At 34.2% G+C, this 16,163-nt stretch overlaps 1 protein-coding gene across 7 annotated transcripts in view; it reads left to right on the top strand.

Annotated features, from left to right (window-relative positions):
- Nucleotides 1-16,163, top strand: part of LOC149789932 (uncharacterized) — a 475,016-nt gene that overhangs the window by 331,783 nt on the left and 127,070 nt on the right. For all 7 annotated transcript variants that reach the window (XM_089972003.1, XM_089972000.1, XM_089971998.1 and 4 more), the window contains one exon: nucleotides 12,851-12,939. In XM_089972003.1, coding sequence (XP_089828129.1) covers nucleotides 12,851-12,939 — 89 coding nt within the window. The remainder of the gene's footprint in view (nucleotides 1-12,850; nucleotides 12,940-16,163) is intronic.

The raw sequence follows: 16,163 nt of genomic DNA, 5'->3' as shown, positions 1-16,163 counted from the left end.
AAATCTATAGATTTTGAATAGTTCAAGTGCCATCCTCCACCTTTAATAAGTTCTACTTAATTTCAGCGCCTCCTTAGATATAGATGATTATGACAACAACAGAATCATCTCAGAAGTGCTAATGATTCCAAAAATTACTGGGTATTTGTTGGAGCATTTTCAATCCAGGTGACACAATAGCTTCTTTATGGCAAGTTGGTTGCATGCTGTTTTCTCACCCACTGGTAAAAAGTCACATACGGAGAATTTCTCTCCATGTTATACCTTATCTAGAAGTTAATACATTGCATCTACATGTCTTTAAAGACACGTCAAACTTGGGAATTTTGTGTTAACTTCTTCCATACTTGACACATTTTTTTTGTTCGCAGAAAGGCTGCTAAGAATCATTGCTATTTTCCTGTGCACACACTCCCTTCTGGTTTTCATTTCTATTAGGGCATTGAATTGAGGTGAGAAAGCTGGAGTAAAAAAAGTGCCCCTGGTTTAGTTGACTATTTCGGCATGACCCTGTTAGGGAGCATACGTGAGAAAGGGGGTTTTTCTTGCCAGATGATTTACTGTGTCAATTTTCAGTAGTGTCATATCATCTGGCCCTATTTTCACATATGGTCATGGAGGAGAGAGAGGAACAGAGTTTCTCCTTCCCCATTTCTTCCATCAATTGCCACAGGTACACTCACGTCCACATACTCTGGTGAGCCACCTGAGGTACCTGACTACTCACCTTTATCAGATTGGACCAACCATTCTTGCAAAACAATAGGTGATCCGAACCATGTCATGAGGCCTCCAGTTTTTTTCTTCTTCTAGCTTCTGTGCTTTTTAAGGGTGGTGTAGATGGTACAAACATTGCACAAGCAGGGCATCTACACCAGAACATGTTTGGTTTCAATGTCCATTGGCAGTTGAGACCAATGATAGTGATAGCAATTAATTTTAACAGATTGAAGTAACATGATTCCAGTATTGTGATTGCAATTTATTCAAAACAGTTAATCAACTACCATCTTAAATATATCTATCTATCTATCTAATATATATAGATATATGTATTAGTAGAAAGATGTATAACCTGTTTTTGAAACAACCCCCATAAAACAATATATGTGAGCAAAAGATAAATGCAGAAGTGACTTAAGTTAATATTGTCGTCTTAGTTTCATTTGCACAGAAAATATATTACCATGAATATTCATAGATAATACACTGAAGTATCAAGTCGATATATCAATGAACTAAACCCTTTATCCAATCGAATCGACACAACCGAGAACAAATATGGCACCATACTTGACATGTGAGTGTGTCTAATTTTTAGACAAAGGGATATTTTTTATACAAACACATCACTGGCTTCATTACAATAATATATTTAGGGGCCTCGAGTGGTGTAATATGCTCTCCGTTATGAATCACTGCCATCTCACCTCTGTCTGTGTGGGTTCGAATCTATGATTCGGCCAAAGTGGATATGTGAGAAAGCTTGCCAGTGGCTTCTTGTGGGTTGGTGGTTCTTCCTGGTTTTTTTTCTCCGGGTTCTTCCTCCACCATTATTACTGGCAGCCATGTATTGTGTGTTGAAAAATGGCATTAAATCCCACAACAACAACAACAATATATTTGTGGGATAGCTAATTTAAGGTTTCATTTTATATAAACTTGTAGTTCACTTTGTTCAGTCATGAATTAGTACATGTACCACTATTTGCTTAACTGCTTCTTTTGTATTTCCACAATAATGACTGGCGTCAGATACAAGTTTGAACATACATAGTTTTCCCTGACCCTTCAACACAACCGTGACAAGCTCACTGCTGGATGGATCTGGCTTTGTCCAGGTTGTAACAGTGACAGGTATCTGGTCATTGTCAATATGTTGAGAATTGTGAGTCCTTTTGTAATTTGTCAAACAATATGTGATATCTATTTAATATTTTCAAAGTTTTCTACAACAACATCGGAAAGGTGCTTATTGATGATATCACATGAAAGTTGGACCTGCTATTATGGTCATGTGACTAGCAATGACAGTGGCAATAACCAGGTCACATTTCATCAAAACTATAGTTTCATCTTATCTGTCAGTGGAATAAACACACTGCGATTAAGTGAGATTTAATCCAGAACTGTTCATTAACCGAATCTTTCAGGCTGTAGGATGGACATCAGAGTGCCCATTCTCTCTCTGGCTTTTATCATCAAGATTTGCCATCCCAGTGGGCACAGTTCTAAATGGTAGGACCTATATTTGCAGGTCAACATGTCACCCTTTTAGATCGATTGACAGCTTCTTAACATGCGGCTTCACTATTTCCACTTGATTTTGCTGGGGTGGGTGGGTGTTTATCTTTTGAAACCGTGCCTCTTAGATGGAGTCCCTTCCAGCCGGTTTATCTAGAAGCTGTCTCAACCTTAGGGGACTGGGGATATCACATGGGTAAGGGGATGTACCTACTTCCACCTCTTACATGTTCTCCTAATATATTATGACTGGATAACTTATCTGAAGAAGAAACCAATTTTTCCTATTAAAATATGTTGATCTAATTTTTCCCTATTTGTCGAAGTCTTTCACAACTTATTTATACAGTATTTACAAAATTATGTGCAACGTTTATCCGCAAGAACTCCATCATCATCGCTGTCAGCTTCATCATCTTCGGACGATTCAATCTCAGAAACATCTATGTCCAAATCTAAATCTCACAAATTATCCAACTGCTGAACATATATTTCCTCAGCTTGCTCAATATTTTCAAGATCAAACCCGAGAAACTCCACATTTTTGCTGTCATCAAAAATCGCTCTTCCGCCCGCCATCATTACGATTTTTCATGAACAGAACACGTGTAGTTAAATCGCTCCCAAACTTTAGCCCTTGGCTTCTGAACAATTCAAATTTCCACAAATGAAAGTAAAATCCTTTCTGATTGGTTTATTAGTTAATTAGTTGGAATAAACACTTTCTAACCAATCAGATACGTTGTATCTAACACACATTCATCACGTCTGGAGATGGGATCGGCCATTGAATGCAGTAAACAATTCATGACTACAGGCCGGATCGGCCAATGAATGCAGAAACCGGATCACAATTACAGATGGGATCGGGGCCGAATGAGTTAAAAATGTTACTTCACTTTCTTCTGTTAGGAAACCAATATTTCCTAGAAAATATGTTTCTTTTGGAATACTTACCCAGTCATAATACTTTAGGAGAACTGCTACTACCGCTCAAAACCAGCCCTCCCAGATACTACGTTTAGCTAAAGGGAGCTAAAAGGTGTCTGCTGACCTATGTGGCAGTCAGAGAGAGTGATCTCCACTTAGGTTAAAGACCTGGCAGCAAAGCCTGCAAACATATCTGTTACTACTGTAGCACAAGGCACAGTCTATGGATGTAACTATCGGGAAGGTTGGATGGTGCATGTGTTTTATCATTTGAAATAAATGGTGAAAATTTCTTGGATTTTGTTTGGATATGAGAAGAGAAATTAAGGTAAGAGTGAATGCATGTGCACAATGTTTTCAAACAGGTATAAACTATGGGGCACAAGCAGCTAGACAAAGCAGAGATACTGAAAACAGTGCTGGGGCCGAATGAGTTAAGGCACGACCACAGATGTAGGGAAATTAAAGTCACAATCTCCAATGTGTACGTTGCCAATACAAACAACTTGTATTATACCAGGCCCTCTCTCAGAAGTGTATACTGAATATAGAGTGCTGCCATAAAGACAAAATAGTTATTATTGCTGTATGATTAAAAGTTGGCTGTATAGATGAAACATTTAAGTAGCACGTGTCTAAACATCCTTTTGAATACTTCCCATGTTTTTCGTCCATGGAACATTATTTATTAATGGCACAGTCTCAGATTAGCCTAGCATCTCCCTCCCCCACTACCTCAATGATGGAAAGTGGACTTTCTCAAAAGAACACAATGCATATTCATAATATAGAAACAAATATTATGCTATAAGACAGCAAAATGAAACTTTATTCCTGCGATGCTGCTAAAACGTTTCCTGATGTATCAGTGATGCACTTTGTAATTTCCAATGAATGTTTTAAATCAGCGGTGCACAACCTTTCTTTGGCCAAGGGCCAGATTACATTTTCTAAGACCATTTGAGGGCCACGTTATAATTACTGTTCATGGACCAGATTTCTGTGTTGTTTTAAAATGCCCTGATGGCCAGACAGAACATGTTCGTGGGCCAAATCCAGTGCGCCCCTGGTTTAAATAATTCCTCTCAAATTACATATTAATACAACTTTAAGCTTAATAGATTCTCAGAGACTGATCACGAGACTGGAGTTAATAATTTTGTTTATGAAACCCTTTATATACAAAATATCAGTTGACTGCAACAATGGGAATTCCAGTGTGACTATAAACAGGGCTGGACTTTAAACTTGAATTAAAGTAGACAACATAACCAAAGACAGATGGGCATAAATTGTACTCTCTATCAAGGACAAAAGTCAAACACACATTATAAATTAAATAAACATAATTTGATAGAGCAGTCCCCCTCTTATATATGCCAGGAAAATGGCCTTATAAGACGGGTGGCCTTTCCAGAGGGGGACTAAATATTTTGTGATACGTATATGTAATGTACATAGTAAGAAAGCTACATACACTTTACATCAAAGCATTTAATATCTTCATTGAGTCTTTTCGGCATAAAATTGTTTTATTCTAGTGTTTTCTATATGCAATTCTTCGGCAAGTCCCCCTCCCCACCCCACCGGATATCATTGAATAAATAAACGACTTTCTTCTAAGTAATACTTCCTTGTTTATTTGACATGTTGATGTTTCATAATGATTTATTTGGATGTTGTTAACTTTATGCTATTTAAATATGAAGATGAAACTTTTGGTAGAGTTGACGAAATGCCTTCTTCGTAAAGAAAGCAATAAACATATTGTCGCATGATTTTTTGATCTTTGTCTGGTACCCAAATGTTCAATGTTAATATCTTTGCGTATTAATCCACAACATCTATGTTTAGCCTATTCTGACTATGTTATGGTCTTGACAAGTACGTCCGGTTGTAATCATCAAAGAGAAGAACTCAACAGACTATGAAGCCTAAAACTCTATGGTAACATTGTTGAGCCCAATTCCTGTAAACGTCAACTTTTATATAATGATATAATATTAATCTTAGTGTTGCATGTGCTTTACTTCTTTCAGTAACGAAAACTTGACATTGGGAGACCGGCATTGATGATGGAGATAATCTGATTACTTACCTTGTGTCACCATAGGAATTATTGTTTCTGGACACATTTGAAATATAAGTGGCCCATGAGGGGAACATTTTACATTTTGTACTAATATGCTGGTCGCTGGTCACGTTAGAGGGGTACTTTGAACACAAACCCATCAGTGCCAAAGGATTCTGGCCGATAGAAGTGGGTGGCCGCTGGTCAGGGGGCCGTTCAAGTGGGAGGCCGCTATTTTTGGAATTGACTTATAAACATGAACTACCTTATTTCAGTTAAGGGTCCATGGGTGGCCATTTGTCTGAAGAGCCTGTCTTTACTGTCGTTATGTGTTCGATTCTTGAGCTCAACCAAGGTGGTAGGTGAGAAAGCTTTCCAGTATCTTCCCACGAGTTGGTGGTTTTTACAGTAGTTATCTAGGTCTTTTCCTCTGCCAATTATACAGTCCACCATGTATAGCCTATCATGTGCTAACAAGGGCATTCAACTAACAACAACAGCTAGAAAAATTGTTTAGGGCCCAGTTCAGGTTTTTATCACTGCTAGGCTTCTGCAAATTGCTAGCATTGTATTTCCATACAAACTGCTGGATTTACAAAATGTTGCCTGAAATTTATATTGCATTCCTTTTATTCATGAATAATTGAAAATCTACTTGTACCAAAATGAAATATTGTCCAACAACATACATTTGAGTCTTCTTCGAACATATATAGGGACATGTTTTTCTGTGTATCTGCCAAATTCTCCATTCCATAAACTTGACAATGGAAAACTTGTCTTTGTGCTAAGAAAGTTGGTTTCCCTACAGCTGGTCTTTTACATAATCATGGGTTCAAGATACAGGCAGATTATTTAATATAGATATGCATGGTCTCCTTAGTTATTGCAAAGTTAATATCATGATGTGGGTTATGTTTAGTTTAGATTGTGACCACTCTGGTGGCCTAAGTGGTTCGATCATCCATCTTGGATGCGGGAGGTTGTGGGTTCTAACCCTGGCCGAGTCTAAGGCTTATGCGAATGGTACTGGTAACTGTCTTGATTGGCGTTCAGCATTAAGGGGTTACCCGGTTGTGTTAGGATTCGTCAGTCTGGTGTCAGGTAATGCGACTGGTAGGACATGATGCTACATGCCTACGTAATGATATTGCAGTGCTAGACATCACTATCAACTGCCAAGCAGTGACTGCAGACATCATGTATTATGGACTCAGGTCCAAGTAATTATTACTGATTGATATTGTTGTGGTATATCATGGAGTCAGGTCCATGTATTACATGTTGCTGATTTATATTGTTGTGGTGTATTATATAGTCAGGTCCTTGAAATACATACAGTTGTTACTTATTTATTCTATAGATGTTTATTGTCGAATCAGGTCCTTGTATTACATATAATAATTACTGATTTATATTGTTGTGTATTATGGAATCAGGTAAATGTATTACATATAATAATTACTGATTTATATTGTTGTGTATTATGGAATCAGGTAAATGTATTACATATAATAATTACTGACATATTGTTGTAGTGGATAATGGAGTCAGGTCCTTGTATTACATATAATTATTACTGATTTATATTGTTGTGTATTATGGAATCAGGTAAATGTATTACATATGATAATTACTGACATTGTTGTGGTGGATTATAGGAATCAGGTTCTTGTATTACATATAATTACTGATTTATATTGTTGCGTATTATGGAATCAAGTCCTTGTATTACATATAATAATTACTGATTGATATTGTTGTGGTGGATTATGGAGTCAGGTCCTTGCAGTATATATATGTATTATGTCTGATTATTACTTATTTTTAATGTTGTGTATTTAGATTATATTTAAATATTGTAAAATATTTAAGATAGCAATACAAGTACTTTGACACCTATCTATTCAAACATGTAGAAAGAAAGAGAATGCGAACTACACTGCAGCAATGCATTTTCAAAATCAGGAAATGTCTTCATATCTGAAGATGAATATATTATTTGCTGACTACTTCTTTTAGATGTTCTCTCCTTTAAAAATCACTTGCATTATTTAATTATGAACACAAATTTACATCAATGCAATGTGTATGCACCCATTTAAAATGTACAATTGTAATGGTTGTGTGCATCATCAGCTTTTTAACCTGGAAGGGAATCATATTAAAGAAGGAAATCACATATTTAATTAAATTTCCAATAAACTGGCAGTCATCATTTACATCAGGTTCCACAGGAATGGAAATTATCATTGTATTGGATTGTTTAGGTCAATTAGATGGATTATTGAGGCCATGAAGCTTAAAAGCAGATTACGCACCATATGAACATCCACACCAACGTGAAGCCTTAGTGTCCATTGATATTGTGTAAATGAAAGTAATACACTAATGATGTGGGGCCTCCGAGTGTTCGAGTGGTCCAAAGTGCTTTCCGTTACGGATCACTGCTATCTCACCTCTGTCTGCGTGGGTTCAAGTCTTGGATTCAGCCTATGTGGGTATGTGAGAAAGCTTGCCAGTAGCTTCTCTTGGGTCGATGGTTCTTTCCATGGTTTTCCCCGGTTTTTCTTATACCATTAATATTGGCAGCCATGTATAGCCTATCCTATGCTGAAAAATGGCGTTAAACCCTACAACAACAACAACAACAACATTAATGATGTCATTATTTGTATTTTTGTGATTTCATATTGATGCATGTAATCAAAATTCCTAACAAATTAATAATGTCAACTGGCCCATGTACATCTGGTGATAAGATGCTTGTATAGTATCCAATATGGCCACCACATCAGCCATCTTGAAATTCTTGTGATGGTATTATCACTACTGCTTATGAATGGATCACAAATCGAAATTGCAAGCTCTTTATCAAAAGTGCAAGTCTTGTACTGAAAAAAATATCTAACCATATTAAATAAGTACTGCTAGCTGGCAGAAGCTTGCAAGGATTAACAACAAGCTTGCATGAACACATAGACAAACAAGATTATGCAAGGTTCCTTGCCATACAAATATTGCATGAATAATGAAATTACAGACCAGTCTAGAATACTGTTTATGATGATAAAATTGTTGTTGTTAATATATATATATATATATATATATATATATATATATATATATATATATATATATATGATAAATTATAAAATAAACAACACCAACACGTATAATGTGTGACCGGTTTCGATTTAATGCTTCATCAAACTGAATTCAAAATCATTGCTTACGTCATTAAATATGTTGTTTCTAAGTGATCAATGAAATGAACAATGACATAAACAAGATGACGTCATAGCTTACATTTTTAACGTAATTATCTTATACTTTAACGACTAATTTACATGGAGATGTGCATATACAGCACAGATCAATAATATTTTAAGACATAAAAATATATAAAACTGGATCTTAAAGATACATATATCTCTACTGATAACTATATATATAATACTATCAAGTATTTTATAAATAATTAATTATTTCATATTGAAAATTTATTTACAAATTCACTTTCATTTTTAAAGAATAAGCGAACTTATTTTTATGTTATTAGATTATACTTTTACCAATTAAGATTTTCTGCAAAGTAAAATAATATGAAATATTCATATCTAATTGTAAACAGGGGACTTAATTCAGACACAAAATTAAAAAAATAAAAAAAATTACTAAATGTCATATAGTGTTTTTGAATTTAGACCTTTTGGATATACCGAATTAAGACGGTGAATCCAATAAGTTTCCTTTAGTAGACGTTCCATTTCAGAATCAGCTTTAACAATAGGTTGGAAGGAGAAATCTTGCAGTTTATGGGAATTTTTTTGTTTTTATTTGTATTGATTTTGTTATTTATTTTCTATACCTCTAATAAGCGTGTATCATACATAATACAAATATTACTAAAATTGTTTATCTCTATTTATTAATAAATTATATATATATATATGTATAAATATATACACATATATAGATATATGTATGTATATATATATATATATATATATATATATATATATATATATATATATATATATATATATATATATATATATCTGAAATGAATGAACACATTTCAACTATGTTTCTCTGCAGATTTCTTGACAACATTAAACACACCTTGAAACTGCCTTCTCTCAAGTAAAACGTTTTTAAATGATGTTTAGAAAATATGAATTTCTTGTCTTATTCTCTGTATTGCATAGCGAAAAAGCACATATCAGAAAACGTACATCAGATACTGCATTTACCAGAGATGTCAGATACTGCATTTACCAGACATGTCAGATATTTCATTTACCAGACATGTCAGATACTTCATTTACCAGACATGTCAGATACTGCATTTACCAGACATGTCATATACTGCATTTACCAGACATGTCAGATACTCCATTTACACATACTCCATTTACCAGACATGTCAGATACTGCATTTACCAGACATGTCAGATACTGTATTTACCAGAAAAAAAAAACACTATAAAACACATTGGACCATTAATGTGCGTATTCAGGTTTTGTATTTGGAATTGTCATAATACGTTATGGAATGCAAAGTCATGTTGTGCAGATTGCAAATGCGGTATCAGTTTAGTTTAAATTACCAGTTTCTGAAGATCATATAAAACAAGAATGTACTCTAGGTTACCTTTTTGCACACATTATTCTCAAATGAGATCTAACTCATGTTAGTATTGTGTTCATTTTAACATGCAAATTAAGTAGAACTCACATGACCAATAGAATCTAACAAACTGAAATTCACATAAGCAAGATCATATCCAATGTATTAAGGGAACATTTCAGAAATTCTGACTGCTACACCGAAAGGCAAGCTCCTCAGTCTGAGGAATTTCTCTCAGCCATTTTCTGGAATATGTGTCAATATCTTCACATTTTTTCTGCATGGTTTTAGAAAGATTTACTTCATATTCATATAGAACTCCAGTTGAGCAAGGATTCTGTCATTTGGTTACATTCCCCTTACTTCTGTTCAAACTGTCCACTATTAGGTGAAAAACAGGAGTGTTAGCCATTTGAATATACTGAACCACTTCTAAACAAATCCTATCAGAATAAAATCCTTCTTCCTCCCCTGCATCTTCTAGAGACAGGTACCATCCACTGAAATAGATTACAGCTACATGTACCTGGTCAAAATATTGACTACTTACCTTACATCTTTAAACAAAAGAAAACAATGAAATTACCCACTTTATAAGTTAAGACCTTTGAAAGAGACTCACTCCCATCTTTTTTTGAAAATAAATTTTTTAAAAATATTTCATCAATGCAGTGACCTCTGAACTTACCGCTATGACACATTCTGTTTTAGGACCCTGTATATTATACTATAAAAGAGACGAGGTAAGTAATTTACAATATCATAGATCACATTGAGGAATTGGTTTGACACTGATAGTGCAGTGTCAACATTATTGTCGAGTCCCATAACTCATCAGTATGTTGCACGCTTGTGTGATATGCTTCTACTGAAAATCTACCAGGAATTCTTAATATGATTCTTCATTCCCGTTTAGTCGCAGCGGTAATGTGGATCTGTTAAGATGGTCACCTTTGGAATTGCTGTCTGCGAGTTCGGCCATCAAATATTTGTGGAACGCTACGATCACATCTGGCAGCACTGAAATTTCCTGCTGTGCACTAATTTGCCTAATGAATAACTTTGAGGTTGCATGTTGAACCGCATCTGGCATCATTGTCAACCATGTGAACATTGACTGACCAACGCTTTTCATAAAACTGAGTTGTTATTAATCGACCAGTGACAGTGTTATTGAGGGCATCCAGAGTACCAATTTTGTCAGAGTTTTTTTAGCACCAGTTTCTCTTGCCTTTGCACCCTCAGTCTGCTACATGGGTTTCATTGCCACGTCTTTAGCCCCCAAATAACTTTCGTGACAACCCTGCGAAACCCTGGATGAATGTGGGAATAGTGTTCACCTGGATAGCAAAAATAGCAGCACGTCGCACTATCATTCAGTATGGTTTAAGATCAACAAACGTATTGCATGCAACTTGTAGTTTAAAATGTGATCTACCATCAGAATTATATGTGATGTCCTTGGTGAACATCATTTAGGGCCCAGACCAATTATTATAATTGTCACGTTGAATTTGTCATGGCATTTAACAATTTGTTTGATGTCAATGATGTATCTGGTGTTTTGTTTTAAAAAAAAAGAGTCATTATTTCATTGTTAACAAAACTACCTTGTTTCCCCGCAGTATATGGATTCCCACTGATTTTCATAAGAATTCCTTCAACTTCAACAAATGCGTCAGTGGGTTAGAACTATATGCTTGCCCCATTTGTTTGGCACATGAGCATGATAATAATATTGTTAATTGCGCATTGATTCGTCTACACGTTCAATAACGCCAAATGCAGGCACTGATGCAAAATTCAGAACTAGCTGAACAAAGCTCATTGTCCACAGTAAGATTTACAGTTATGTCTGGCAGTACATTGTCTATCAACAAATTATTTATTTGTGCTGCTGTTGCATCCTTAGTGATTTACTGACCTTCGCAAGCATTTCTTCAGATTTTAGCATTAATAGACTATTAACGGACCATTCGGCGATTGCCAGTTTATGTGGAACTGAGAAATATTTTGGACATAAATTGTTGTGAAAGTTTATTTAAGTACAAATCAATTTGTATCTATTTTATTTATGTTTTATTTTTAATTCCTTTCTGTCTTCCAAGTTTTATACATTCTAGTCATTTCTAATTTATTTTTTTACAAGAAAACTGGATCTCTTTCATTAGTTTTATGAAGCTAAAAACACATATAATTTTCTCTACAACAATATAGTTCCTTTTCTTAAATTATAGTTATAACAAAAGTTCTTAAGAGGATGATTTCCTTAATGACCTGACATTCAGTCCAAAAATACTTGATTATTCTAGCAATCTATAAAACGTAAGTTATGTTTCTATTTTATAATGTCTTAGGTATCTAAGTCATTGTGAGTGTTTTCACCACCAATTTGACAGCCAATTTACTTCAATATATATCAATTTACTTCAATTATGCTATAAACTGCAAAGTCAAGCAATTGTTTTCCTTGCAGATTTTACATTTCACATATTGCAATCAACTGATAGTTTATATTCTGTAGTAAACATTATCGCAACTAAATCCAGATATGGTAACTCCTATAATTTTCATTCATCAGAAGAAATAATATAATGAACTATGAGTATTGTGCTAATGTGTACAGTGACCTTGTGTGAAATTATCATATACCATTCTGTACCTCAATACAATGATAGTATTTTGGCTTACTTCACAAACAGTAAGACAGTTATGGTTAAGAACACCCCAGTTCCAATGGTCATTCTGAGATGCTTTCAGTATTTAGCAGGTTGAACACAAAAGAACTTATCTGGAATTGCTTAAAATAATTTTGGCCAGTAGAGCCCCCCTGCTGTCTTATGAAATTTGAATTGTTCCCAGACATATTTTACTGTAAACTTTAGTTTGTACCGATTTTAATAAATACCTCATTCAAATTCAATGTTTTGCTGTATTGCTAATTAGCTGGGACAAATTTTCTTTTCCTGTAGGAAGTCATCAAGCTTCAGAAGTCCAAGTGAGCAATGAAAGAAGACATCCTGTCATTGAGGAGACAGCCATACAGATAGGACAGGAAAATGTAAGTGCTTCATACATGCATTTCATATAGCTTACCACACTGTGTACTGGTACCTCACTTCCAGCATGACTCTGTCACAATACAGAACTTCTCAAGTATGATCTGCATTGATGATAAACATTTACTACTAATCAAGCATTTTTACTTTTAAATCAGGGTATACTCTACAGTAGAATTGAGTACTTAGGGGGATAAGTAATTTCCCTCACTATTTGAAAGTCAGGGAAAATTTGCTAAAGTAACACAGGATGTAAATGAAGACAAAGTTGGAGCTGGAAAATAATGACTTTCCTTGAATTTCATTTGGTCAATGTGTTGGCATGAATTTTTTACTTCATTCTACTGGTATAGCCCAGAAGATATTCAATGGGATGGCCCTTTTCCCATCATCTGATGCTATTCCCAAACTTCAAAGAGAATTGCCATGAAAACTTACTGACATATTCATACCAAGATATAGTTGATCTTAGTGAGATGAATCAGACAGAACTTTACAATCAAGAAACGGTTCCATTTAACCAACTTGTAATGGATTATAATTGGTTACTACTAGCAAATTTTAATTTTTTGTTTGTTTTACTGTTATATCTTTGATCAAAAGTTCCAGATGTTAATAAATGTACAGGAGTAATTTCTTTGAATGACATGTATACTTGAACCTGATAATACTAATACATTTTCTTATAGTTTGTGTTATTTTTGTTATACAAATTTGTTACATGAACGCAATGTTGTGTGGCTGATAAGTCATATGTAACTGAAATACTGTAGCAGTCCTCTCAAATCCCTTAATTCGTATGTGATTTGTCTAAATTTAGAGCATAGAAGGACGTGGTATTCTTGTTTGTTATCGTTTACAAAACTACAAAGGATTCTACTCTTAAACTGAAACAAATCATCAGAATATGTTTACATTTATTAACTCAACAATGTGTCAGCTTGATAATGTAATTATGACATTATGTTCCAAATTATGAAATTTTACACCTGTGGAATATCCGATGGTTGTATATTTGTAGTTATAAATGGGAATAATAATTCAGATCAACTTTAGTGGCTGGAAGTTTTACTTGCCTTTGTGCTTTGTATACAACTTAAAAGAAGTAATCGCCCTTCACACACAATCGATTAGGGAGTGTCCCAATCGATTATCTTATTGATTTGCTCAAGCAAATGATGATCGATTATAACCGATAATCGGAACAACACTAGCTGATCTTAAATGAAAACATTGCCATTTGGATATTCAATGTTGCCACCACAACTGCCATCTTGAAATTAGGAATGGATGATTATATCAGCATCAGATTTTCACTAAAACACTTGCAATGTCAATTTGGTCGGATATCAAAATGGCATCCAATAAACATGTAGCGATTTTTGGCGGCCACCATCTAAATCATTTTGGTGCTCCTTCTAAACAGAAAGTTATATCAACTAGTCATAGTTCCCTCTGATCTTTCCCACTACATCAACGATTCTTTTCAATATATGTTTGGCTATGGGATATTGTCCATCAGAAAGTTGGAATTCACGTAAACCACATTGAGGTGGCTGCTTACCAATAATCCTGGCAAAATTAAATGGCATTACATTTACCTGTACTTACAAGAATTAATTGGATGATATTTCATAAATTCTTCCTTAGTGGAAAATTCACCTTCTCAAAAAATTCAAATTAAACTTTTATTATGTCTTTAATTTATTGACAGAATAGATGAAACTCGTATTGGCAAAATTGTACATAGTACTTTCTAGTTTAAACTTTTCATTGTTGGTCAGTTCAGTCTAGCATCCAATACATCGATGACATCAGAGGTCCAAATTTTATGTGAGAGCAACAGAAGCCTCCTTCCCAATGAAGTTGCACAAAATATCAAAAATATCAAATAAAAGTCATGTTTGTGAAAAACAATAAGATGACCCATGATTTTCAATATTTATTCCAAGAACATCCACAAATCTGCTGATGTCGCAACAATTTAGAAAAGCAAGATTCATCACGCAGAGAGAACATTCCAACACGTCACGTGATACTAACTAGAAAGGATATCCATCATTGGCTGTCTTGGTGGAATCTTGAATATATTATTGTTACTTCTGTCAAATGAAATATCACATATACATGTGGTTTTATACCAGAATACTCATTATGATCTCTTGTTGGTCCTAGATAAAATTGTGCTGATCTGACTCTGAATATGTTGGCCATCTTGAAATTCTTGTCATCGCTATCTATAATTGAAGTTATATCAACAGGCGGTTTTCCACAAAATACGTCATTTTTACGTATTGTTGGTCCTAGTGAAAATGGTGCTAATCTGTCATCCAGTATGCCTTCATTACAGATACTGTGAAATCTTGTTCTTGCTGCTGATGCTACATAGAAAGTTGTATTGATATAGGGATTTTAAGAGAAGACTAGCATTGTGTAGTTGGTCTAAAATAAAACTTGTGCTCTTCTGTCATCCAGTATGGCTCCAATGAGGCCATTGTGAAATCTTTTTCTTGCTACTCATCCTAAACATAAAATTGTATTGATATAAGGTTTTCAAGAGAAGACTTATTATCATAATGTAGTTAGTGAAAATGAAAACTAGGTCAAGATGATATCTAATGTGGCCACCATGGCTGACATTTTAAATCAGTTTTCCCACTGAAAGTTTTTTCAATTTTGATGTTTCTGAAGATTTTTAAAAATTATTTTCTATGTTCCATATGAATTTATATTCAATATAAAGATGAAAATATTTTGGTAAAATGTATTGGAATTATTTAAAGTTTAAAGCTGTTTAGCAGCATCAATTATCAAACAATGCAATGTTATAGCTTATATATATATATATATATATATATATATATATATATATATATCTTTATTAGTAATAGCCATTGAAGTGCTATATTTTAATTGGTTTGTGAGATATAAATGAAGTATATTCATGTTGAGTCTTCCTCAAGTGTGCTGAGCTGCTAATTTTTGTTAGAATTACTAATGATACTTTAGTTATTATAAATATATGACTATTTTAAATTGCTACATGATTATTACCAGCTCACAAAAATATATTGACTAAATGTATTTTGAATATTAAGAGCTCTGCAGGCTTTAAAATGTTGTCACAGACAGACCTAGCTTTTGCCAAAATTCTTAACCATAAGTATATTCTACTCAAGTTTTGATCACCTCTAATTTTGAAATTACAACACAAATACTATGAATA

Source organism: Sinohyriopsis cumingii, chromosome 10 (assembly GCF_028554795.1).
Source record: "Sinohyriopsis cumingii isolate HCF-2022 chromosome 10, ASM2855479v2, whole genome shotgun sequence".
Lineage (NCBI taxonomy): Eukaryota > Metazoa > Mollusca > Bivalvia > Unionida > Unionidae > Sinohyriopsis > Sinohyriopsis cumingii.
This window is presented reverse-complemented; position numbering and strand designations above follow the sequence as displayed.